Source organism: Marmota monax, unplaced genomic scaffold, assembly GCF_021218885.2.
Source record: "Marmota monax isolate L192 unplaced genomic scaffold, Marmota_monax_Labrador192_F-V1.1 WCK01_AAM20220418_F8-fsc00013, whole genome shotgun sequence".
NCBI classification, from domain to species: domain Eukaryota; kingdom Metazoa; phylum Chordata; class Mammalia; order Rodentia; family Sciuridae; genus Marmota; species Marmota monax.
The window spans coordinates 342118-366068 of NW_026692202.1; the positions used below are offsets into that span (position 1 = coordinate 342118).

At 35.0% G+C, this 23951-nt stretch overlaps 2 protein-coding genes across 2 annotated transcripts in view; one reads left to right on the forward strand and one right to left on the reverse strand.

The window, feature by feature from the left end:
• Mettl24 (methyltransferase like 24) overlaps nucleotides 1-9322 on the forward strand; it is a 107440-nt gene extending 98118 nt beyond the window's left edge. The window contains exon 5 of the mRNA XM_046429997.2: nucleotides 3702-9322. Within this exon, the coding sequence (XP_046285953.1) occupies nucleotides 3702-4016 (315 nt within the window). The 3' untranslated portion in view covers nucleotides 4017-9322. The remainder of the gene's footprint in view (nucleotides 1-3701) is intronic.
• A 6162-nt stretch (nucleotides 9323-15484) lies between these two features.
• Cdc40 (cell division cycle 40) overlaps nucleotides 15485-23951 on the reverse strand; it is a 47348-nt gene continuing 38881 nt past the window's right edge. The window contains exons 14-16 of the mRNA XM_046430017.2: nucleotides 19955-20031; nucleotides 18450-18594; nucleotides 15485-17347 (exon numbers count right to left, since the gene is read on the reverse strand). Of these exons, the coding sequence (XP_046285973.1) occupies nucleotides 17170-17347; nucleotides 18450-18594; nucleotides 19955-20031 (400 nt within the window). The 3' untranslated portion in view covers nucleotides 15485-17169. The remainder of the gene's footprint in view (nucleotides 17348-18449; nucleotides 18595-19954; nucleotides 20032-23951) is intronic.

Consider the following 23951-nt stretch of genomic DNA (forward strand, 5'->3'; position numbering starts at 1 on the left):
GTGATTCCATGATTGACTCAGAGAGTTGTCAGTCCTTGGATCTCTTTAGTAGGGCAGCTTTTCCAGCATTGGCTCTGGGAATTGGCTCCTGAACACGTATTGCTTTGGAAAGGCCCACTGAGATAGCTGCCTTGAACATTGTTATGGGTTGAATTATGTCTCCCCAAAATGAATACGTTGAAGTCGGAGCCCCCAATACCTCAGAATATGACCTTGTTTAAATAAGGTTGTTATAGATGTGCTTAGTTAAGAAGTCATAGTGGAGTAGGGTGGGCTCACTCCAAGATGCCTGATGTCTGTATATGAAGGGGGCATTTGGACATAGAAATGGACACAGAAAATACTATCTATATAAAGATGAAAGCAGAGCTCAGGTGACACAGAAGCCCAGGAATGCTAAGGATTAGCAGCAAACCTCCCAAAGCTAGGAGAGAGGCATAATCAGTTTCTTTCCCAGGACTCTCAAAATGAAGCATCCCTATTGACATTTGACCTTGGGCTTCTGGTCTTTACAACTAGGAGACAGAATGTTTCTGTTGTTTAAACCACCGAGTCTGTGGTACTCTCTCAAACACCCATCCCCCTTCCTCCCTTTTCATCTCATCTGGAAATCTGGGTGCATGATCACAGGGAAAAACTTGTGCCCAAAGGAAATCTGCCAATCACATCTTAATCCAGTTAAAATTAAAATTCTCATTTCTTCAAAAAGTTTTGTGAAAGGCAATCTATTGGCTATTTCAGGTACAAGGAAAAGGAGATAATACTTGATAGGAGAACCCCTTTAATATCTTGGAAATAAAACCTCTCTAACATCAAATAAGTTGTTTGAGCCCCTTCTATCCAAAATATGTCTTCACTTATTCCAGAATTTATAAGGATTTTTAACACTTGGTTGTTTTTCTCTAGAAACCTGATTTCATCTAATCTAACTGTATTAGGATTGGCACTTGATTATTCCAATACAATCATTTGCATGATTTTTTAGTGCCCTAATTGTTGGAAGCTGATACTAGAATCTTAAAAGTGGCATATCTTATTCAGAAATGTTTAGTGCTTTATAATAACAATAATATTGGATGCATTATGCAGTAATAATGGAAATTACATTTGCAAAATAGTAATGGTAATGGAACATTCTGAAATGCAAGAAATAGAAAAAGCACAGCAGGAGAGAGGAATGTTTTATTCAATGCATTTTGGGTGGCTGTGATCTCAGGTTGGAGGACAGGGGAGAGCTTATGTGAGCCTCAGGGTTGTACCACCCTTAGGCTGAGTGTTGTAGATCAATCTGGACAATTCTGACTGAAGTGGGAATTTTTGGTCACTGGGATCAAACAGGGTGGGGATATTGTCATTATTGAAAGCACAAAAAGTGATTTGCATTTTGTAAATAAAATTGGATTCTAAAGAAAGTTTATGTTTGCTATAGTTTAGTCTATTAATTTGATTTTCTTCTAGTTGTTCATAACTTCTGATTGCTAGTTTTATTTTTTAAATGTTTGGAAAAAATCTAGAAAGTATATTCCCCTATACCTTACTAGAATAGTTTTTAGGTCAATTTTAAGTTGATTAACTTTACCCTGTCCTTTAACACTCTGATTTATTGATGACATTCATCAGATGCAAACTCACAGAAAACAATGTCGAAAATAAATCTGTAAGGAACCAAAGAAATTCTTGGCTCTGTGGATTGATATAACAAATGCTGAATTTTGAATTTTGGATGTATTCTGTACCAATTAGAACACTTTATGAGATTTTGATTAAATATTTCTTTAGGCAATTTAATTACTCTTAATCCAGGAATATTCTGCTGAAAACTGCCAAGATTAAACAAAGCCATGGAAGTGCCAGGGCAGCAGAGAGGAAAAAAAAAAAAGGATGAATTAATTCCTTTGTGTCTAAATTTCAAGAATTAATTAGCCTGGTGTATGTTCCCACGGTACCTGCCCTTGCTCAGTTACTTTCACAAAGAGGTTTTTCTTTTTTTACCTTTTTTCTTTGATTTTGAAACCATTTGCCCCCAAGCTGTTTTAAGGTCCTAAGAATCCCCAGTAAGTTCTCTGGGGATTTTTGGGATCTTACCATTGTTCTTTTCTTGGTGGACCAGGAGGTACTGTCCAAAGCAAGAAGGTAAAACCTTTGCCTGCAGGTCCCAGGTCACTAGGCAAAGCCCATTTTCTTGGAGCAATTGTATGTTAGTTCTGCGTACCTTCTCCTGTACCCAACTCTGAAGTCACACAAGGAATGTTTCCATGGCATTGGGAGCCTCACATTTCAATCTCGCATGAGAAACTTATCCAACAGACACGTACTGAGAGAGAGAGGAGAGGCTGGGCAGGATCTGTTTTGGAGTTTAGCCATCCTGAACCAGCAAAGATATTTTCACTTCCATGGGACAGGATACTGACTAGTGACTTCAGTCGGCAGCTTCCTGAAGGGCTATTTGCTGTTCTGCTGTCACCTCTTGAGACTACAGCCGTAGTTTTTTTGTATGATTCCCTCCATTTCAACTGTCCCAACTTGTTTCTGAATGCTGCCAGCTTTCCTTTGTGTGGTAAAATGATCCCCTTGAAAAGTGCTTTGCAAATGTCAAGCAGTGATAACTGATAACAAAATGCTACTTGCTGACCCATATATTCATTCTCCATAAATAGCATCTCACTTTCCAAACCCAAAACCTCTTTGGGACTTTGAGTTACCATTTTTTCCATTTGTGGTTTGGGGGCAGAGGGGGGGCAACATGGTGGTTAAATTTCACCACTGCCTCTCCAGCTGTGTGACTGGGATGGGTTACTCACTGAGTCTGATTTCCCAGATGTTAATTAGGGATCCTGATAGGATTACCTTTGCAGCACAGTTAAGATGTGATTAAATGGATATCACAAAGGGAAGCAGTTAGATTGGTGTCAGGCATATATACATAATTTCATTGCTTTTTATTTATTTTTTTGAATATTTTGGTGCTGGGGAGTGAACCCAGGATCTTGTGTATACTAGGCAAGTGCTCTATCACTGAGCCACACCCCCAATCCTGCTTTTATAAGGTGTTGAGAGGTCCATTATTCTAATGGATTGTTTGCAAAGCCAGCAGAAAGGAGCTATTTTTTATAACTTGATTAATGGCAAAATATTTCTCTCCCATCCTAACTTCTTGCTGTACTCCATTTTACCTGGGATATAAACTGGTATTCAGTAAATAGGCAGATGATTTTTTTTAAAGGATGCTGTATTGGCATTTAGAAATAAAGAATTCATGGGATAATAATTTTTCTGTATGTCCAATATTCAGAATTTGGAAATCCTTTCCTTGATTTCCAGGCCTGATGAAGTTGGAGGGGGACAATGCTTGAGATGGTCTCTGCAGGCAGTGGCCCTCAGTCAGTCCCTCCCATGGCCATCATTCTGTCAGGACTTGGCTGTGTTTCTTGGACAGGCTGTGGGGACAAGCTCCATGATACACATGATCCAGTTTCTTCCTGGGTAGCCATTTGCATTGGACAGAAAGCAAGAGGATCCATTATGAGTTCCTCCTGGCATCTTGGTAGCATCATGTCCCCTTGAAAATGACCTTTAACTCTAAAATTTTAAAAATTCTGCTACCTTGGGAGGGGGTTATGATGTGAGACTCCTGATAGGAAAATGATATATTTCATAGTGATTTCCAAATCTTTTAATCTCATCTCATTGTTTAACTACAGATTGATGTTCTCAAGGCAGATCTGGAAAGTGCAGAATGGAAAGTTTTGGAAAATCTTATTCTGGAAGATGTCCTTGAACAGATTGGACAGCTCATCTTTGAGATTCATCTCCACTGGCCTGGGTTTGAGGTCAGCGGCAGTGACAGCAGCGTCGTGCGATTCTGGTACAGCCTCCTCAAAGAGTTAGAACGGAAGGATTTCAGGCTTTTTTACAGTTATAAGGATTTATCTAAACCTCAGCTATTTCTGAAGAAAGACATTTTCAATGCTAGTAGCTGTTACACTCTGAGTTGGGTGAATACAAGATGGAAATAGGATGCAGGACCTCATCCAGAATCCAAGGAAATATTTGCAAAATGGAGCATGTCTGTGCTTCTAATCCCAGATTTGCCCAACCAGCCTCCCACTGACCCTTTACCTGCTCAAGACAGGGATTGTGGTATTGTCTGTGCAGTGCATGTACCCTGGTGCTTGGCGTATGATAAGGGCACAGTTGAAGGGATGGACAAGTTTGCTTAAACTCAGACTCTTTGCCTTTGACAGAGTGTAATCCCCCACTCATTCCCAAGAATCGTCATGTATCTATAGCCCATGAGTTCACCAACATTAAAATGAAATTATGTAAATTTTCCATTTTTAGTAGGTTGATGATGAGAATTCTTAAGTTTATTGTCCAATGTTTAAAAGTGACTTTGACTCACTTCTTTCAAGGTTTCCTTTGTTGACTTAATCAATCATATTCTTTGCAACCTGATGGATTTCAACCATTGTTTCTCAGCCTTTGCTGAGGCTTGTTGTGGCTTTATAAGAACCACTGATTCTGGTTTCTTGGAATCAGATGCATTAAATTCTGTCACTGAGTTTAAAAAAATAGACCATCAAGGGCTTTGATCGAGATTCTCAATCTCAAATTCCTTTTGCTTCCTACAAAATTTAGCATATGTAGAAAACTGTTGCCTCTTCTGTCTATGGACATGACTGCTCCTCCCCCCAGACTTGCCTATACTGTTAAATCTTTTTTTAAATACACTACCTTGAATGTAAAGTACATTTTTCTTTATTGCCAGTGGCATTTTTTATAAGACTGTAGCCCATAATCTGTTTTTCCTAGAATAGTATTATAGTGTTTCAGTGTTTCTAAACTTTTTTACATTTTTAAAAATTAAGTAGAGAATGTAGGCTCTCCATTGTTCATATAATCTCCATCATCCCTATATGCAGGAACAGACTCTCCTATGAATGATTTTTTAAAATTCTCTTTTGAATAAAGTGGTAGTATAAAAATAAACCAAATTATGCCTTATTATAAATTAGGAATTTTTTTTTAACATCCTGAGAGGGTGTGAAAACTCTTATGTATATTGTTTGTTCAAAAAATTGGCAGCGGGGGAGTAGAACACTGAATATTGCCATGGTTTTTCCTTCTTGCAGGTTTTTACTTGCTTCTGCCTTCAGATTCCTTGGTTGGATTTTTCTTTATTGCAACAATTTGAAAATACCATTCCTCAAGTGAGAACCAACATAGAATAGAACGATCTAACTTGAGTTCAAAAGAGAACAGAACTTCTGAATTAATTGTGACTATTTTTAAAGGTATAAATGAAGTTTTGATTTGAAACTCACAGTACACTAATAAAAGTTGTTGGATTGAGAGGAGCAGCTTAAAGAAGTATAATTTGAAATGGCAGCTCAGTCTCTTTGATGTGCATAGGTATTTCAAATGTGCAGAAGGGTCCATAAACTATTAGTTTGTATGCTGTCCTCTCCTAAGCAAAGCTCACTTTATTCAGTCCAGTTCCACTTGAATTATGTCAATTTTTTTTCTTCATAAAAATTTTATACACTGAAATACATAGTATATATTCTTATATTGTACAGTGTGGAGTATGCTAGTTTTAAGTATGCAGCCTCATCAACTTTTAGATGTATACACACCCATATCAAGATTTTTAATTCAAAGAATTAATTTAAGGCATTACTGAAAACTGTTTTGTATAAGGCCAGTTAACCATTTGTTCAAGATTGATGGTGCAGAACATCTACTTCATCACTCTCTATATCTGAAGTAAGAATGGATGTAATGTTAAAAAAAAATCACAAACACACCAACCTATACCCACTAACTAGGCAGCCTGTTCAATAGTGATCCATACTTATTTATGCTTATTTCCCTTCATGGATAGTTGAAAATTACAATGAATATTCTGATGCCTGTCTCTAGAAACCCTGTCTCTAGAGTTGATTATGTTTGTCATGTAGACCAGGTTTTCCTAACCTTTCCACTATACTATTTTGAGCTGGGTAATTCTTTGATGGGGATGGGAAGACTATACCATGCATTGTAGGATTTTTAGCAGCATCCTTGGCCTCTACCTACTAGATGGCAGGAGCAAAAACCTCTTCCCCACAAGCTATAACAACCAGATGTAGTTCCCAGACAGTGCCAAATGTCTCCTAGGGGGCAAAACCACTCACTGTGGAGAAGTACTGGTGTAGGTCATGAGAAGGGGATCAGGTTACCACAGCATGGTGTTTGCTTTTAAAAAACCGGCAAACACAACATCCTCTTGGAAGGAATAGACAAAACAATAACCATCCCCACCAGAACCACCACAAAAGCAGCACAAACAAAATGCAGCAAGTGAACAAAAATCAAGAGTTAATTGCCAAGATCTTACAATATGCCAGGTACCTTGCTTAGGTTATTTCAAATTCTGGCCACAACCCCAAAAGTAAGTATAATTTCCCCAAGTGTATGGACAAAGAAACTCTGAGCCTGGCACAGTGGCGCATGCCTGTAATCCTAGTGGCTAGGGAGGCTGAGGCAGTAGGATCTCGAGTTCAAAGCCAGCCTCAGCAACTTAGTGAGGCCCTAAGCAACTCAGTGAGACCCTGTCTCTAAATAAAATACAAAATAGGGCTGTGGATGTAGCTCAGTGGTCGAGTGCCCCTGAGTTCACTCCCTGGTACCAAAGGAAAAAAAAAATTGAATGTTACTTAGCTTATTCCGATTATTCTACTAGTAGATGGTAGAACAGAAAACTACCCTTTGGTCTATCAGATCCCCACAAATACCATGCCTGTTTCCCACCATGATCTTTGTAGCCATTATCAAATGCAAAATGCCACATTTGAAGGCACTTTTTTGCCTGTTAGTGGGAAAAAAAAATGGAGGAGGGAGGAGTGTGGATATAATTTTGTAGCATATAGATAGATTTCTTTAACTTGAATCATCTATGTAATCAAAGTATGCCCATCAAATGGAGGCTTACTGAAGAAATATGGAACCCAGATTCTCTGTTAATATAGTTAGACTGCCAGTAAAGCTCTTGCCAGGCCTTGGAGGGTCTTTTGCCCAGGCTTGTTCCAATACTTGGTACTTTCCTCCCAGGCTTTAGAAAGGGCACATATGAATTTGCTGCTTTGTTTAAAACTTGTCTTTGACCTGCAAATGAATGAGCTAAGTTGGGAACATCCGTGATATGCATGTCTTTAATTAACTCTTACCAGCGTAGTGTATTTCATAAATGATTCTGAAAATACAAATTTAATGATGTTTTGATCAGATTATTTTTTAAAATTTGCACTTTTTTAGGGATAAGACATATGAGGATGTAAGAGATTCTGAAGTCACCTTTTAGCACAAACTCTGTGTCATGATTTGAGCTGAAAGTCAAGGAAAAGTTTTCCCCTTCCTCTTTTCTTATTGTGATTCCATTGGTGCAGTTATAATAGGTTATCATATAAATATTTGTAACTGTTTGACATGTTCACATGAAGAGAGCCAGGGAAAAGTGAATGAACCTCTATTAGAATCGACTAATATTTACATAAGGGCAGAACAAAAGTAATGCATGAATTTACCGTATTTAGTCCAAATCTGTTATTCATGTAAGCATTTCTACATTAGTTATAAGATCTTTTAATAAATACAGTCCAATATTTGAATTTCTTAAGTATTAAATGTTTGGATTTTGCAAAGCTTGGATTAAGCCAGGAAGTCAGGTTCATAATATTTTGCCAGTTGAAAAATCAAGCCCTTGTATGAACAGATGATTTTACTTGACAATACAACAATACCTCCAAAGCTCAATTAATGTAATTGTTCTTTTCTGCTGGCAATAAATTTATGTTTGCTTTTCATGCAATAATTCTTTTCATGCTAGCCAATTGCTGGCACTTTGGGAATTCAATAATTGCTTTATGCTCAAAAATTTTCCTTTTACTTACCTTGAAAGAGGTGTTTTAATTTTATTTATATGAAATCATAACCCAAAGAATCATCTATATTTTTAAACCTATCTAAATTTAGAGATTATTAAATTTTTAAAAAATAATTTTGTTAAATTCCTGTCCTTAGAAAAATAAATCAAGCAGACTTAGTGTCATTGCACTTGCCTAGCATGTGTGAAGCCCTGGGTTTTATCTTTAGCACCACATAAAAAAAATCAAATCAAATAAAGGCCTTCTGTCCATCTACAACTATAAAAAAATTTTAAAATACTATAACTGTCTTAGTGATTGATTTTGTACAGTAAGCTTGGATAAGGGACTTTTTTGTGGGTGACAACTTCAAATTCTAATCTAGACTATTTTAATAGAGAAGCCAAGACTGATATCTAATCTATATGTAAGCAGAAAAGATCTATTGAACAACATGGTGATTACAGTAAATAATGATGTATTGTATACTTGAAAATTGCTAAGAGCAGATTTTAAATGTTTTCAGCACCCCAAAATGATAAGATGTTGATGGCATGATTGAGTCATTCTTCAATGTTTATGTATACAAAAATAATATCTTGTACACTATAAATGTACATAATTTTTACCTGTTAATTAAACAAGTATGTCCCATGAAATACTTTGGATATATTGTTCATGCAAAATGAAACAAAACCACCAGTAGAGCTATAGAGGTTGGTAAAAAGGCTGTGGTCCTGAGTTCTACAGTGGTCCTTCCATTGTAGGTCTCTCTCAGGATGCCTGACCTCTCCATAGTAGAGCAATTAAAGGTTAATGCACAGTTAATGACACAATTAGAGGTTAATGTACAGGCAGCCTCTTGGACCCTGACTCACACTGTGGCTAGGGTCTATTCTAACTGGTTTGTCTTCTATCTTACTTGTTATTGGATATAGGGTATATCAATATTTACTCCTGGATGGACATTAGAAAGATGTATAAGAAAAAAAGTTCAAATGTGTTCTGCAACATTGATGAGAAACTACAATTATGTATGAATAAAATATTATCTGTATTATTATTTCTCAAGGATTGATGTCAGATCAAACATCATTTGCTCAGGGACCCCCTCCTTAAGATCTTCAACTATGTGTCCCCAGGGACCTCTATTCTTTCTATTTTCACTCTTGTTGTTCCTTAATGTATCTGCTTGTATTATGTTGTTTTGACCAGCAGACTGTAAGCTCCATGAAGGTAAGGGCCATGTCCGTAGTCCCAGTGCCTATTATGGAACCTGCTAGTTAAAAGGTGCTGAACAAATATTTGTTGAATATAAATTTTAAGAGCTCTTTCATATAGAATTTTCCTATGAAATTATTTCACCATCGTTTTCTATTGTTTTTTTCCTCTAGCATTAAAAATGTTTGGAAATTAAATGGATCAGTGTCTCTCATTTTGTTAACTTAAATTTGGACACATTTTGTTCTTTTCTTTTTCTTGACATAACTGTACTGCATGTGGTAGTCCCTGTTCCTGATTAAAACTTGTTAACGGAGATCTTCTTGACCTTGGGGAATTGAGAGCTATATAATGACTGAACTGAATAGATTAAATATAATTGAAGGCTCAGTTATTATTTGAAGATAGATCTATGTCCTATGATATTAAATCTCAATCTTCCTTTCTTATTTCTCATTGTCCTTTCTTTGTACCAATCTCCAGCAAACAACCTTTTTTAAAGAATCAGTATAAAATACAATACAGTATATACAATTCACAGTAGCATAGAGCATATTTTTTGTTTAATGAGACAAGGAATGTGTGATGATGGAAGGCTATTTCTACCAAGGATAGGGACTGGTATTTTTATACATATGGTTATTCAAGTCACATTGTTTTTATAGGACAAAATGGATAATAAAGACAATAGTTGAAAGAGTAAAAGTCAAGGTGAGAAAAGGTAGATTCTAAAGACTGAAGTATGAATCAAGAAAATTTCCTGGGCTGGGGATGTGGCTCAAGCAGTAGCGTGCTCACCTGGCATGCGTGCTGCCCGGGTTCGATCCTCAGCACCACATACAAACAAAGATGTTGTGTCCGCCGAAAACTGAAAAATAAATATTAAAAATTCTCTCTCTCTTTCTCTCTCTCTCTCTCTCTCGCTCTCTCTCTTTAAAAAAAAAAAAAAAAAGAAAAAGAAAATTTCCTTTTGGGTACAGAGAAAATGATGGGGGTCCTACTCTAAAGGAAGGAACCATGAGAATGTCTTCAGGTACAGACTTTGTTTTACTAAAGAATGAAACATTATCTAAGTAGCTGTTTTTTAAAAAACTACCTAACAGAGATAGCAAGCTGGAAGCCACAAAGATTATGACACAAATTGGGTTGTAAGAATACACAATTAAATGGCATATGTCCAAGTAGGACAGTAAGTTGAAAGAAAAAGGAGATCTTGACAGTGCTGCTAAGCATTATATTAAGCAAGTCCTAGCCTTTCTAGGACTACTATCTTATAATATTTAATTTCTAAAGTTCCTTCTGGCTTGAACATCTCATAATTTTGGTTTTGTGATCAGATGAGACTTAGACAATAGGATTATTTCTCAATTTGTGTGCTGCTAGGGTCTGAATGCTTGTCCCTTTAAAATTCATATCTTGAAATCTAATCCCCAATGTTATTATTAAGAGGTGAGTCCTTTGTGAAGAGATTAGGTTATGAGGTTGGAGCCTTCATGGTTAGAACCTTAGGAAGAGGGAGTGTGTTTCCCCCTTTTACCCCGTGGGGATGCAGCAAGAAGTTACCATCTTTGAAGCAGAGGGGAAGCCCTCATCAAACACCAGATCTGCTGACACTTTCATCTCGGACATCTAGCCTCCAGAACTGTAATACATTTGTTATTTATAAATTACTCAGTCTTCAGAATTTTTAGCAGCCCAAAAGGACCAAGAAGTCTATAAAGAGAAGTCTTCAGATAAATTCAGAGGAATCCAAATGGTGTGCTTATGCATAAGAAAAATCCCAGAGCCCATATAGAAAGGAAATCCAGGATGGGTAGTTCTTCAGTCATTGAGTGAAGTGCCTTTGGTAAAAGTACTTTTTTTGGATTATGTACTTAAACTTATGGTTCTTAAAACCAGAATGGAGGTGTCACAGGCTGCACTAATTTTATACTCGTTTTAAACTGTCCCAACAACATGTCTGCATCTAAACGTATCCTTCCAAAGATCCTTCCATATGTGTATGTGATGTAACATGTGACTAAATTAGTCAAGCTCACTCCAGGTGAACTGGGCTGGCATGAAATAATCACACAGACAAAATCCCTTTTTATTTGGGTTCAGTGACGGGTCCTCAGCCACACATCCCACAAGGGGGGCAAGGTAGGCAAGAAAGAGGAGCACATTCTGGAGCCCTTTTATTGGGGGGAAGACATTCGAGAAAGTTCCACCCCAAATGAGGCAAGGGGTCAGGTTTCAAGGGGTTGACTCCAGCTTCTTGATGTCTTGGGGTCAGTAGATTGACATCTTGGAAGGCCACGCCTATCTCATTGGGTAATGCACACTCCCAGAGCTGCACCTCTCTTGCCCAGCACAGGTAAGTCCACATGCATTACAAAGGGTGCAATGCCTGTCCAGTACCCCTTTACTCCAGACTTAAAGAGGTGTGCTCAGTTGGTACAGTGCTTGCTTCACATGCACAAGACCATGGGTTCAATCCCCAGCACCACCAAAAAAAAAAAGAGGTATGCTCAGCTCTTGTTCAGGGCAGCCCCCAACATGTATGAATGTGTGTGTGTGTGTGTGTGTTTGTGTGTGTGTGCGCGCGCGCGCCAAGTGTGCTTAAATGTCCAAGAAAGAAAAATCTTCAGATACAAAAATCCCAGAGGGAGCCTAGAGCAGGGGGTATAGTAGGAATCTATATGACAGCCTCCCTAGGGCTTTAGTTGAACAGAAATGGTTAGAGGCCTAGAGTGCTAGAGATAAGGCCTGGTGGTGGGGGTGGTGAGGGTGGTGAGGGGGGATTGGGACCTCTGGAGGGATACCATCTCAATGAAAAAATGAACTAAAAATTCCATACCTAATTTTACTTCTTTTACTTTAGGAGTCTTGTTAATGAAATCAGTTCCTAAGCCCACATGTTGAAAATTCGGGCCTACTTTTTCTTCCATTAGGTGTAATGTCTCTGTTCTAATGCCTAAGTCCTTGATCCATTTTGAGTTTTGTGCAGGGTGAGAGATAGGGGTTTAATATCATTTTGCTACATATGGATTTCCAGTTTTCCCAGCACCATTTTGTTGAAGAGGCTATCTTTTCTCCAATGTATATGCCAATCCCCCAAACCAAAGGCCTTTGCTCTGTTATGTGTATGCTAATTCACAATAGTTGCAGGTAGGGGGTGGGGGTGGAGTGGGGGTGGTTTGGAGGAATATAAGTATTCTGGATTAGACAAAGGGGAATGAAGGTAAGGGAGAGGGAATGAGAATAGAAAAGACAGAGAATGAATTGGACATTACTACCCTATGTGCATAAATTATTACATAACCAATGTAATTCTACATCATGTACAATCAGAAGAATGAGAAGTTATACTCCACGTGTCAAAATACATTCTACTATCATGTATAATTAGAATAAAAAAATTTTAAAATTCCATAACAGCACAAAGATGCTTAATCTTCACTTTAGTTCTGAGTCCAAATAAACGTCTCTCTTGAGAAACCAAAACCTCAGGCCTGTTCAAGTTCAATAATTGAATTTGTCTTAAATCATATGGTGAGCCAAACCATAAGCTGAGAAATTATGATAAAAACCTGGTTCTAGGGGTGATACCTCAAGGGTACATAATAGGAGCAGATGTAAAACCACTCTGAAGGGACATTTCACCAATCCAGGTTACAGGGATTTACTCAGAAAAGTAAGATTCAGCTAAGATGAGCTCATAACAAAACATTACAAGTGGTAAGGAAAGAAAATGGTCCCTCATGAGGTAGAGCTTACAAACATAAGGAATATGGGAACTTTCAGCCTCGTACTTGAGATTATAAACAGTTTAACATGATTTTTCCCAAAAGACTACATAGAAACATTAACAAAATAAGACACTATGAAAAAGAATAGGTAGATATAAACAAGTACAAATAGACCTTCCAAAAAGGAAAATAGTTGCTGAAATGAGAAACCAAATGGATTATAGAGCAGATTAGATACAGCTGAAGAGACCTTAAAGTGAACTGGATGATAGATTTGAGGAAACTACTCAAAATATAGCACAGAAAAATGTGAACATTTATATTTCCTATAAAAAAGCTATTTTATGAGCTGTTTTAACCTTAGAATATCTTGCAGAAGATGAGGCAGTAAAATTGAATATCTGAGCTCTTCTGTAAAAAAGTGGCACTAGGATAATACCATGAAATATGGTAGCCATTAGACATCTTTGCTATTGAGCACTTAAAATGTGGCTGACTGAGGAACTGAATTTTACTTTGTTAGTGTTGGGATTTGAATCCAGGATCTCACATTTGCAAAGCATGTGGCTTATCATTGAACTCCACTCATTTTAAATATTTCCTTTGATTACTTTAAATTAAAAATTTTATATTTGATTTAGTTATTAGAAAAAAATTATATTTATAACAACTTGGGAGGTAAATATGCATATGAAAAATAATTTTTTTGATAAAAATTTAGTGTCTGAATTGAGATGAATGTCAGTATAAAATATATACTGAATTTCAAAGACTTAGTATAAAAAATAGGTAAATTACTAATTTTTAAAATAATTGGACATGCTGAAATAAAACTTTGGATATTAAATCAGACATATTAATAAGATTAATTCCCCATAAAAAACTGCTATTAGGAAAGTTAAAATTATACATATGACCCACATATTTCCATTGGCCAGCACTGTACTAGAACATAAATTCATAAAACATAAAATGTTTGATAGTCCTCCACATCTAAAAATCTAAAATGCTGGATATTGGAGAGAGGCAAGTGGGGAATTTAAAAATTCATGTGAAGACAGCTCTTGCAGTTATAGGAAGCTATAGAATCAGAGAGTTATCTCTTTAACTTATTGCCATTAAATATGAAGCCATTCCAGGGGTTTTGGCTGTAAGTCTATTCTATTCTATTTCTATTCCCTTAAGTTCCAGACAAAATTGTAGTGTTTAGGTTTAGAAAAGTAGAAGGTATAAACATAAACACGCACATATATTTTTTTGACCAGCTAAATTTCTCTATGGCTTTGTGTATTTCAAATAGTCTAGATTTTTAAATGTATAAGATAAATTTGGGTCTCTATTTCAGGTGGTTCTCATCCTTAGTGCAATCTTGCTAAATGATCATTTGGGAATTTTGCCAAAAGTTTTAACTTTGATTTAGGAGGTCTGTCTTGGAAACAAGAATTGTGCATTTTAGAAAAGCTTCCCAGGGATTTCATAATGTGTGTGTTTGTCTATATCTATTTATCTATGTATCAATCATCTAATTTTTACTGTTATCTCGTTAGTTCATTCAGTTTATTACTCACAGATTAAACCAACATTTCATAACATAAATTCTGAACCAAATGCTGTGATAGACAGCTTCCTACTATTGGATCTTCTCTTCCTCTCAGGACCCTTAGTACTTGCTTTGTTTATTCTGTATTTAATTAATTATTTTATGATTCACTAGGAATGCTGGCCTTGATTTTAACTGTAGTCCTATTCAAATATGTAAAAATTAAAAAATACATGTCTCTGATGAAATATGGCATCAGTGTTACCCAGGTTTCACCTTGAGACCCACATTTAAGACTACTGATGGATATTGTGCCCTGGATGCCACTTCACCCCATACCTGAATTCATCATGGCTCCTGTAACTATCTATTGCTTTCTTCTGAATTTTATATCTGGGTAGCAACACAATCCCCAGCTGATTCTGATGCAGATGATCAGTTCACACTAGTCTTCGAGGATAGCTTCTGTAATTTCTTGGTGTGTGATCTTTATGGCTGCCATTCAAGGGTTTAAGACTTCACTGTTGATGTTTTCTCTTAGGTTTTACAATCAACAATAAAAAATTAAAAAAAAAAAAAAAGAAAAAAAGAAACACATGTAGTAGAAACTACATGTTTCTACTCAGAAATAAGCCTGTTTGATGCTACTCACAGTTCTTTATCTTAAATTTGTTTCCTTAAGACAAAATATCCCCAGCTTGTGCTTCAATATTGAATGTCATTCAATTACATCTTTTGCTAAACCATCACTTTTATTCTAACTTTTAGGAAGGAAATCTATCCTGGTGTGAAAAAATAATCTTGAGACTTTTTTGTTTTTAATGCTAGAAAAGAACCCCATTTGTTTGTGTACACTAAAATTGGGTGTAACCATGACCTAGCATACCACTAAATGCTCTAAGGGTACTTACTGCCTTGTATTTTTATCATTTAATTAGAATAAATATATTACTAAGTATACTGCACCCACAACTAAAGCATCATATTTTTTCTATACGACACATTTAAATCTTCAAATGGTTTACTCTGGTGTCTCAACAGACTTCAGACTTACAAGGAAAATAACAAAGAATATTTCAACCACACTGTCTACAAAAAAATGTTTTATTCAAAAATAGGATCTTTTCAAAAAAGAGAAAACTTTTATATACAGTTACTTAGTTTAGAAACAGTCAAAAAACAATAGAATAAATCCAGATTAAGAAATTATGATTTGTAACATATACAATACTGGTGCTGAATTACAGTTTAAATGTATGAATTCTTTTTGTTCCATCACATTTCAATAATTCACATTTGTTTTACCAGTGATTGGGACTAAGGGAAGGTCTTGTCCGAATTCTTTCCTCTTATTTGCCACCCTTCCTGGGCAGACACAAAAATGGCAGGATCTAGGCAGTGTGCTTCTATCTCTTTGTGTGCCTGTATATCAAAAACTATACCTTCTTCATCTTTATCCTCTTTTACTATTTTCTTCTTTGAAATTTATTTGTATGTGGCTACAGAGCCTGGTCATATTTTTAAATTTAAAAATGGAAGCTCTCTAAGGGAAAGGAGCATGCACATGACTCAGAGCTTAATGCTCTTAGGTTATCAACATTCAACATGATTTTGCTCTTCAAGTCAGTACTCTGCATAGCTATAACCAATCTGATATAGACTTAAAACAGGAGAAAGGGCTTGAAAAACTTAAGTACTATAGCTACTATATTTCAGAGGCTACCTTGATTTCATAAGCTGAAATTTTTATTCTCAAACTGGTAAAGTCTAGCCACCTTGTAGCATTATTTTTTTTTTCAAAGATTTTGAAAGAAGTTTAGTATTTTTCAATCTTAAAAAGTTGGGTTGTATGTAAAATCAGAATAATTTTAAAGACAAAACATAACTTCAAAGAAATTACAAACTGACATTTTGGAATATGCCCTCATACCTTAAATTCTAGAAGGAGTATTTTAGTAGTAACATTGGTGAAACAATGACCTTAGGAGATCCTGATTTCTGGAAGTGTAGCCAGGTCCTTACTGAGAATGAATAGTAATGAAATTCAAAGCCTTGGTGCATTCTGTTGAGTTCTATCTTCAGAAATAATATAACTCTTTGCTTATAATAGCTCTGTCTGTACTGATCAGTTAGAAAGTAGAGAAAAGAATTCTGGGCTGATTTTTATTTTACACTGTTAAAAATTAGAGGAATGCTACAGTCAAAGAAGGTTAGTGACCTACAACTAAAAATATGCAACATATGTCATAAAAAATAGTGGAACCCATGAAGCCAAAGGATTAGAACTTGACGCACTAAAAAGAATGGGAACAGTAATTGTGGGTGGTTTTATCCTTCTTTCAAACACATATTAAATTATATCATCCCTGGTCTTTACTGCCCTTTTGAATGGGTAATTATATGGTACCTTTTGGAGTCATTAATTACATTATTTCCCCTAGAATCCCTAAACCACTAGGGATTCTTTCTTGACCTCAAAGAGATCTTTTCAGTAATGCCATGGGGACAAACCCCAACTGCCTGCCAACAACAACTACTCATTGAATAGTCAACGGTCATTCTTTGTATAAATAAAATCTATAAACAACAAAATAAAGTTGCCAATGAAATTAAACGAAGCAAATTTATAAAGCTTTTTTTAAACAATGGGTCAACTTCATAAGGAAAACATTATGTATAAATCAAGTTGTCATCCAACACATTTAATAATTAAATATAGTTAAATATGACATTGGATCAAAAATGATCCTAGATAGTTTCAGGACTAATCCCATTAATCCCACAATTTAATGAGACCATCCCAGCCACATGTAATGACTTTAGATGTTTCATGAGGATGCCACACTGCACCTATACACACTTTATCATGAGCTTTAAAGCGGCTATAGAGTTTTGTGGTCTTCCAGTCCCAAATGTTTAATTTTCCATTTCCATCTCCTGAGATCACATAGCTGCAACAGGAAGAAAAATTCAAAATTATTGTTTTTCAAATACCTTCAACTGGTGAAGTAGATGAAGAACACAGGCAGATCTCATTTTTTTAATTTAACATAAAAATATCATGGTAAATATACAAAACTCAGAATAATAAGGTAGAACATGAAGCCGTCTATAATTTGAACTTCTACAAAAATACTTCCCTATTGAGCTACCAAAGAGTAGAAAATTATTTTTAGCTGGGAACACTGGGAATCCCAGGGGCCATAATAAATGACACATAACAGTCTCTGAACAGTCAAAATAGTGTAGAAGAACCAATTTCACATACATTCAGTGAACATACTAGATACATTCTATCACAGAGAACTTTACTATCTTCATAATTACTTTCTATCTTCAATATCCTTTGAATAAATCTAAGATTGAGTCACAGGTAGAAATCTAAGGCACAATTATAGGGATTTCTGAATTATCTCTACCTTTTTTATATATTTTAATGAAGAATGGGGAAAGGAATATGGAATTTCACTCTTAACAAGACTGCAGGCTTCATGAATTAAGTGTGATCTAGAAATATTCAAAAGCTGGATTTCAGTTTTTAGCGCAGATAAGCTACAATAAAGTTTTTCCCTTCAACATTATCATATAGAATTAATTCTTCTGGTATTCACTCAATCATAGTCATACAGTAATTGTAATACTCCTAGCCAGCTTAGAAAAGCAAAGAGAAAATAAAGCATTGTTGATACAGACAGGGATTTATAGGTGGTTAAAGGGCACAGGCCTACGTAATAGTGTGTGGTTTTTTGTTTTTTATCTTATGGTGCTGAGGATTGAACCCAGGGCTTTGTGCATGAGAGACAGGCACAACTGAGCTATATCCCCAGCACCAGGTCTAAGTAATATAAGGATAAAACCTATAGTAAAACCTAAAGAAAAGCAAAATATAATTTTCATAACTTGTTATTGCCTTTTTATCTGGCATTTTGATAGATTACACGTTCTCATACAATTAAATATGTGAAAATGATTTCTGAAGTATTGTTACTTGTACCTGACAGTTTAGGTATCATATATCTGAACATGAGAATAAATCAGAAGATTTAAACTTACCTCATGTCTGGTGAAAAGTCCACTTGACATGCATAGCCTGCTACCATATGTCCCTTAAAAATTTTTTTCTTATTTAATCTGAATCTGTTCTGTGCTCCAAAAATTAAGATTTGGTTGTCCATTGATTGACATGCTAGCCATTTCCCTGTAAAGTCAATAAATGACACATTTTAGAGAAAGACTAAAAAAATTAAAATAAAAACTTTATTTTAAATATGTTTGCTGTCATTATTATTTTTTGTTCCCAAATACTTTATTATACTAGAAAAAAAACTTACCATGTTATCCATTAAGTGTGAAAAATATGTCACTGTTAAGAGTTATTTATATATTAAGTAATGAATTCTGCTCCTATGATCCTATTATCATTGAGTACTCTTCAAATAAAAGGAAACACAGAAGTTCCAAGCTTAGTTTTAATAGGAACAAATTAAATTTATAAAATGAAATTAATTTGTAGTTGCTACAGATAACAGAACCAAGGAAAAATGTAACCTATTTCTGACAAGTATGAAATAAAAAAGATCACACTGGTAAGAAAATCTCTGATTATCAAATAAACAGCTCCAAAAAATATGATTAACAAAATTACAGTAATTATTTTTAAAAGTGCTTTTCTGTACCCAGGATTCAAAGCCCTTAAATCCTAAACTACAATATTTACTTGTGTCTTATACATTTGTAAACATTACTAAGAAAAGTTCTAACCCTGACCTTGTTCAAGATGGGTATGAACATGATAAGAAAAGTACATAATATTGTGATTACCAAAGTAGGATCCAGTTAAGGTTGCTCTTCTCAGAAGAATGATAGGGCACTTAATAACTATTTTCACTCTGCCTGTGGCAGATGTACCGATGGAGGAATAGACTCTTCTTTGTCTCTATGACCTTGTTCTACACTTACAGTAGTTATGTGAGTTAACAGTGGCTTCAAAGATGATGTTCCCCAAATCTCAGACCCTTTACTTTAATATCCTCATGTAGAGCAATAATCATATCAATATATTTTCAGTATGTCTGAAGCACAAATTATATTTCACTTAAAAGACAATGGATTATTGAATAGGAAACAGTACTAAATAATTTATCTTTTTCATATTTTTACTTGAGAAAATCCTAATAAATTGCTAAGATGTTCTCAGTAGAGTAACTCAGACCAAAATTCCCTATCCTCTTGAAAGCAAAGAGCTTATTAAATAATTTAATGAACCTGATTCTATTGGGAGATTAAAACAACAACAACTACAAAACCCTAGTCATATAGAATTCTTAGATGCTCAGTCAATGTTACCTAAAAACTGTTTATTTTTTCAAAACAAGAGAGTGGGTGAGGTGACTCACATATGAAAACCAGCAATTATTTCTAATATTGAAAAGATTTCCTTATATGATACTAAAATAAATTTCCCCCAGGAGGGAATGGCCAAAGTTCCTATGAATATAGCAATTAGACTATCCCGTTTTAGGAGCTCGTTTAAGATCACATTCTATGTATAAACTTACCATTTGGAGACAAAGTCACTGCAGGCATTGAGTGCATACTGGGTTCTGCTATATACTTGAAATCCACAGGGATATCCCTAAAATTTAAAAATAGCATATCAGAATAAGTAGTTAAGACAATAAAACCTTTAGCAGGAAAATTATCTCTGAAATGGAGGTATAGTATTAAAGTAAAAGCAAACTCTTGAAATGATATATTTATTAAACCTTTTCATTAAACTTTCTGGAGGAAGGAAAATCACAAAATGATACTGTTTTGCTTATTAAAGCTTTTTACTTTATAAATGATTTTCCATGAAATATTTTATTTTCAAACTCTGAAAATTCAACTTTGACCTTAATATTTTTTTTAAAAAAATTGTTATATTTAATAACTCATCATAAAATGTACTATGGTAAGTCAAAACAAGATGTCTGTGCAAGCCTACAAGGAATGTTCTTTTAACTCAGCAATGCAAACAGACAGCAGACAGAGCTATACGGATCCGTGTGCTGGTCTATTCCATCTAGAAATAATGACCAAGTCTAGGGAGATTAAGTGCTTGATACCTAGACTATTTTCAAAATATATGCTGAACATTTCAAAAGGGTATGGTGGGAAAAAAAAGCATTAAAAACAAAACCAAAAAATTTCATGTGAGTGATACAAAGGATAAAACAAAACCAATAAATTTGCAAAACCAGTCACCTAAATTTAAAACCATTGAAAATTCTAACTTTTTCATTTTTACTATTCTTCATAAAAAATTATATCAGGGCTGGGGTTGTGGCTTAGTGACAAAGTGCTTGCCTAGCATGCATAAGGCACTGGGTTTGATTCTCAGCACCACATATAAATAAATGAATAAAATAAAGGTCCATCAAAGTCTAAAAAAAATATTAAAAAAATATCATAATTCTAAAAGGCGTTTTGATCCTGTTGTTTCTCATAAGAATTTTATTTTTTTTTAACAGAGTAATATCTGGGAAATATAATCTGATGAATAAAACAAAAATAAAATAGCAATTTCAATTTCAAGTTACAATTCAAGTTCTAATACTTTGATTAACTAGAAAATAATAATAATGATAACAAGATACTTTGTTTCATGTAAGAGTTTTCTCTATCCATTTATATAGCCATCTGAAAGAAGAAACAAATGATTAGAGAAAACTTCTCTTCAGGTCTTGGTTAGAGGGAAAAAAAAAAATCCCAGGCATAAAAAGGGGAATAACACTGTCAGATCACCAATCTCAGACCTCTAAGGCAGCAGTGAAATCTGACAGCTACTAAAATAAAAAAAAAATAAAAAAGCCTTGGTCAAAAAAGAATTTGTATTTTCCCTCCTCGTATTTATTATTAGTTGCTAAAAATTTTATGTCATGGATTGAAAAATGAGGGCATTTTCTAAGTTAAATTGACCGTATTTCAGATTCATATTAATCAATGTTTTACTATACATAAACAAAAAAATCAAATGGACCTTTATTTTAAGGAATCTTGGTACAACAAAGTTTAGAACAACAATTGAATCTGAACTCCTCTGTGGTCTTCATTACTTCTAGTAGAAATGTCTGCTAGGCATAGTTAAAATTAATAAACCAACACTTTTCTAATTAGATACTGCAATGCAGTATAATAAGCTAGTAACTCATCTTCAAATAATCTTCAGTTTGGAAATGTATTCATAAAAAAAAGTAACAAGTCTACAAAATTTTAAAAATAAAAGATAAACAGTGTTTATCAACCTCTGTAAAATTTCTTTTTAAAAGTATTTTACAGAAATAAATACCTTTGGGAGAAAACATGACAATGACATTTCATGCATTTATCGAGTTAAAATGCCATATTTGCTGAATATTGAATATAAACTCCAATTCTCCTTCAGAACTACATAATAGTCTTAGTTTCTGATTGTGCTGTTTAAGAAAGCCAAGGTTCCTTTGGTTTGTTTTCTTTCCTCATTATGCTACTCTAAGCAGGAAGAGGGAAGATAAGCTTGGTAAGCACCACTTGTCTAAAGGCCCTGGTGCTGTTAATTTTCCTGGGGTCAGCTCTCACTTTGAGGAGATGATGACCTCCCTTCTACGCAAGCCACCAGTATCATTAGTAATTACTCTTGGTGGTGGCTATAAGACTTCTGGGGATCCTGAGCTTCCTATTTGCCTTTGTGACAAGACTGATCCTCACATTCTCTATCAGTTCCTTCATTCATCTAACTGCTCAGCCACATAATTAAGAACTCGAGTTTTGGAATATAATATAACTAAGATCTCAAGTTTTGGAATCAGTTTGGCCCAAGTTTGAATTCTGGCCTTTTCCTGTCCTATATAACCTTGGGCAAATCAATTAAACTGTTTCAGTTTTCTTTTACAGAAAATGGGAATAAAAAAGTACCTATCTCATAAGATTGTACATTAAGTCAGAGTTCAAATAAAACACTTAGCATAGATAGTGACTGGCATATAAAAAGGGTTCCATAAATGTAACAGCACTAATGATTCAACAACAACTACTATATTAAGTCAGGGTTAATTGAAAATCTCAAGGATGTCATTATTTGTAACAAAACAGTATCATGACTTTCTAGCAGTATTGAGAGGGATAAAACACTAACATTTAAATATTTACCGATTTGTTTTATACCACTCTACATTTAAAAAGGGAAATGAAATGTCATCTGAAGGTAGAAACATCTAAATGTTTAAGTATAAACAAACTGTTAACATACATAAAATAAAACATGTATGTTTAAGAAAGAGTACTGGGGCTGGGGTTGTGGCTCAGAGGTAGAGCGCGGGCCTAGTATGCGTGAGGTTCTGGATTTGATCCTCAGCATCAAATAAAAATAAAATATATTGTGTCCATCTATAATTAAAAAAATAAATATTAAAAAAAGAAAGAGACTGTGCAAATGATTTAAGATGACTTATGTAAAACTTGGTGTCCAAATGGCATGTCAGATCTTCTCTTATGCTTTAATGAGTTACTGTCTTCATGGTTTTCAGATTCTGAAATACTAATTGCTTTTGTGCTAATTGCTTACAAAAAAAGTAATGCTTTGCTATCTTATTTACTGTTGTCATTATATGATCCCTGCTCTATGTATGCCTTTTCCAGCCACCCACCAATGGCTACCATGGATATCTGAATTGCCCTGATGCTAAATACCCTAAGTGTCCATGCCCCACCGGACAGAATAGAGAATAAGGACTTTGGGTCACTTCCCTCAATTTTGCAGCTTGGAGATGTCATTGTCCATTTTTCCAAAGAAATGGAATGAAGAAATTCACAATGGGAAAATGTGACAGTCATCCACTTTATGCTTTGAATATATAGCCCCTGCTGTTCTGCCATTGAGACTTATTTTTAAAATAAGTCTCTTCTTGATGTGATCTCTCCTTTCTGATCTTCTTCCCCCTGATCTCCTCATCCCTAATCTTCCCCTCCCTAATTTTCCCTACCTAATCTCTCCAAACAGGATTCCTTTTGAATCACCTCTTTAATAACCCCTTATTCCCCCTGATGGGCAGAATCACAGCCTCTGGGACAGGAATTCCCTGGGTTTCTTCTTTGCTAGCAAAGCAATAAAACTTATTTTCCTTTTTCTCAAGAAAACAAAAGCAAAAAACTTGGTGTTCATATCTAGATTCTCTATAAGAAACATCATTTCTTAAGTAAGAAAGCTTTAGTTATGAGGCAGTCTTAAACCATGGACCTTAAGAGTGGTGTTATATGCAATTATAAAGTACAATCAACTCTACTAGTTGGGAATAACTTGGATAAATGTGGTAGTGGTGAGGAGTGCTAATTCTTCAATTATTAAAACTGTCCTGACAATGATTAGGGCCTACTCAGCTCTCCAAAAGGATGTACACTGAGGAGGAAATCAAATTCAAAACTTCCCACTTTCCTAAAGTGTAACAACTTCTGAGGGTAGAAAGATGCAATTTCTAGTCCTTGCAAGGCTATAATCATAGTTGAATTATGCTTCATAAATGGCTACAAAAATAAGCT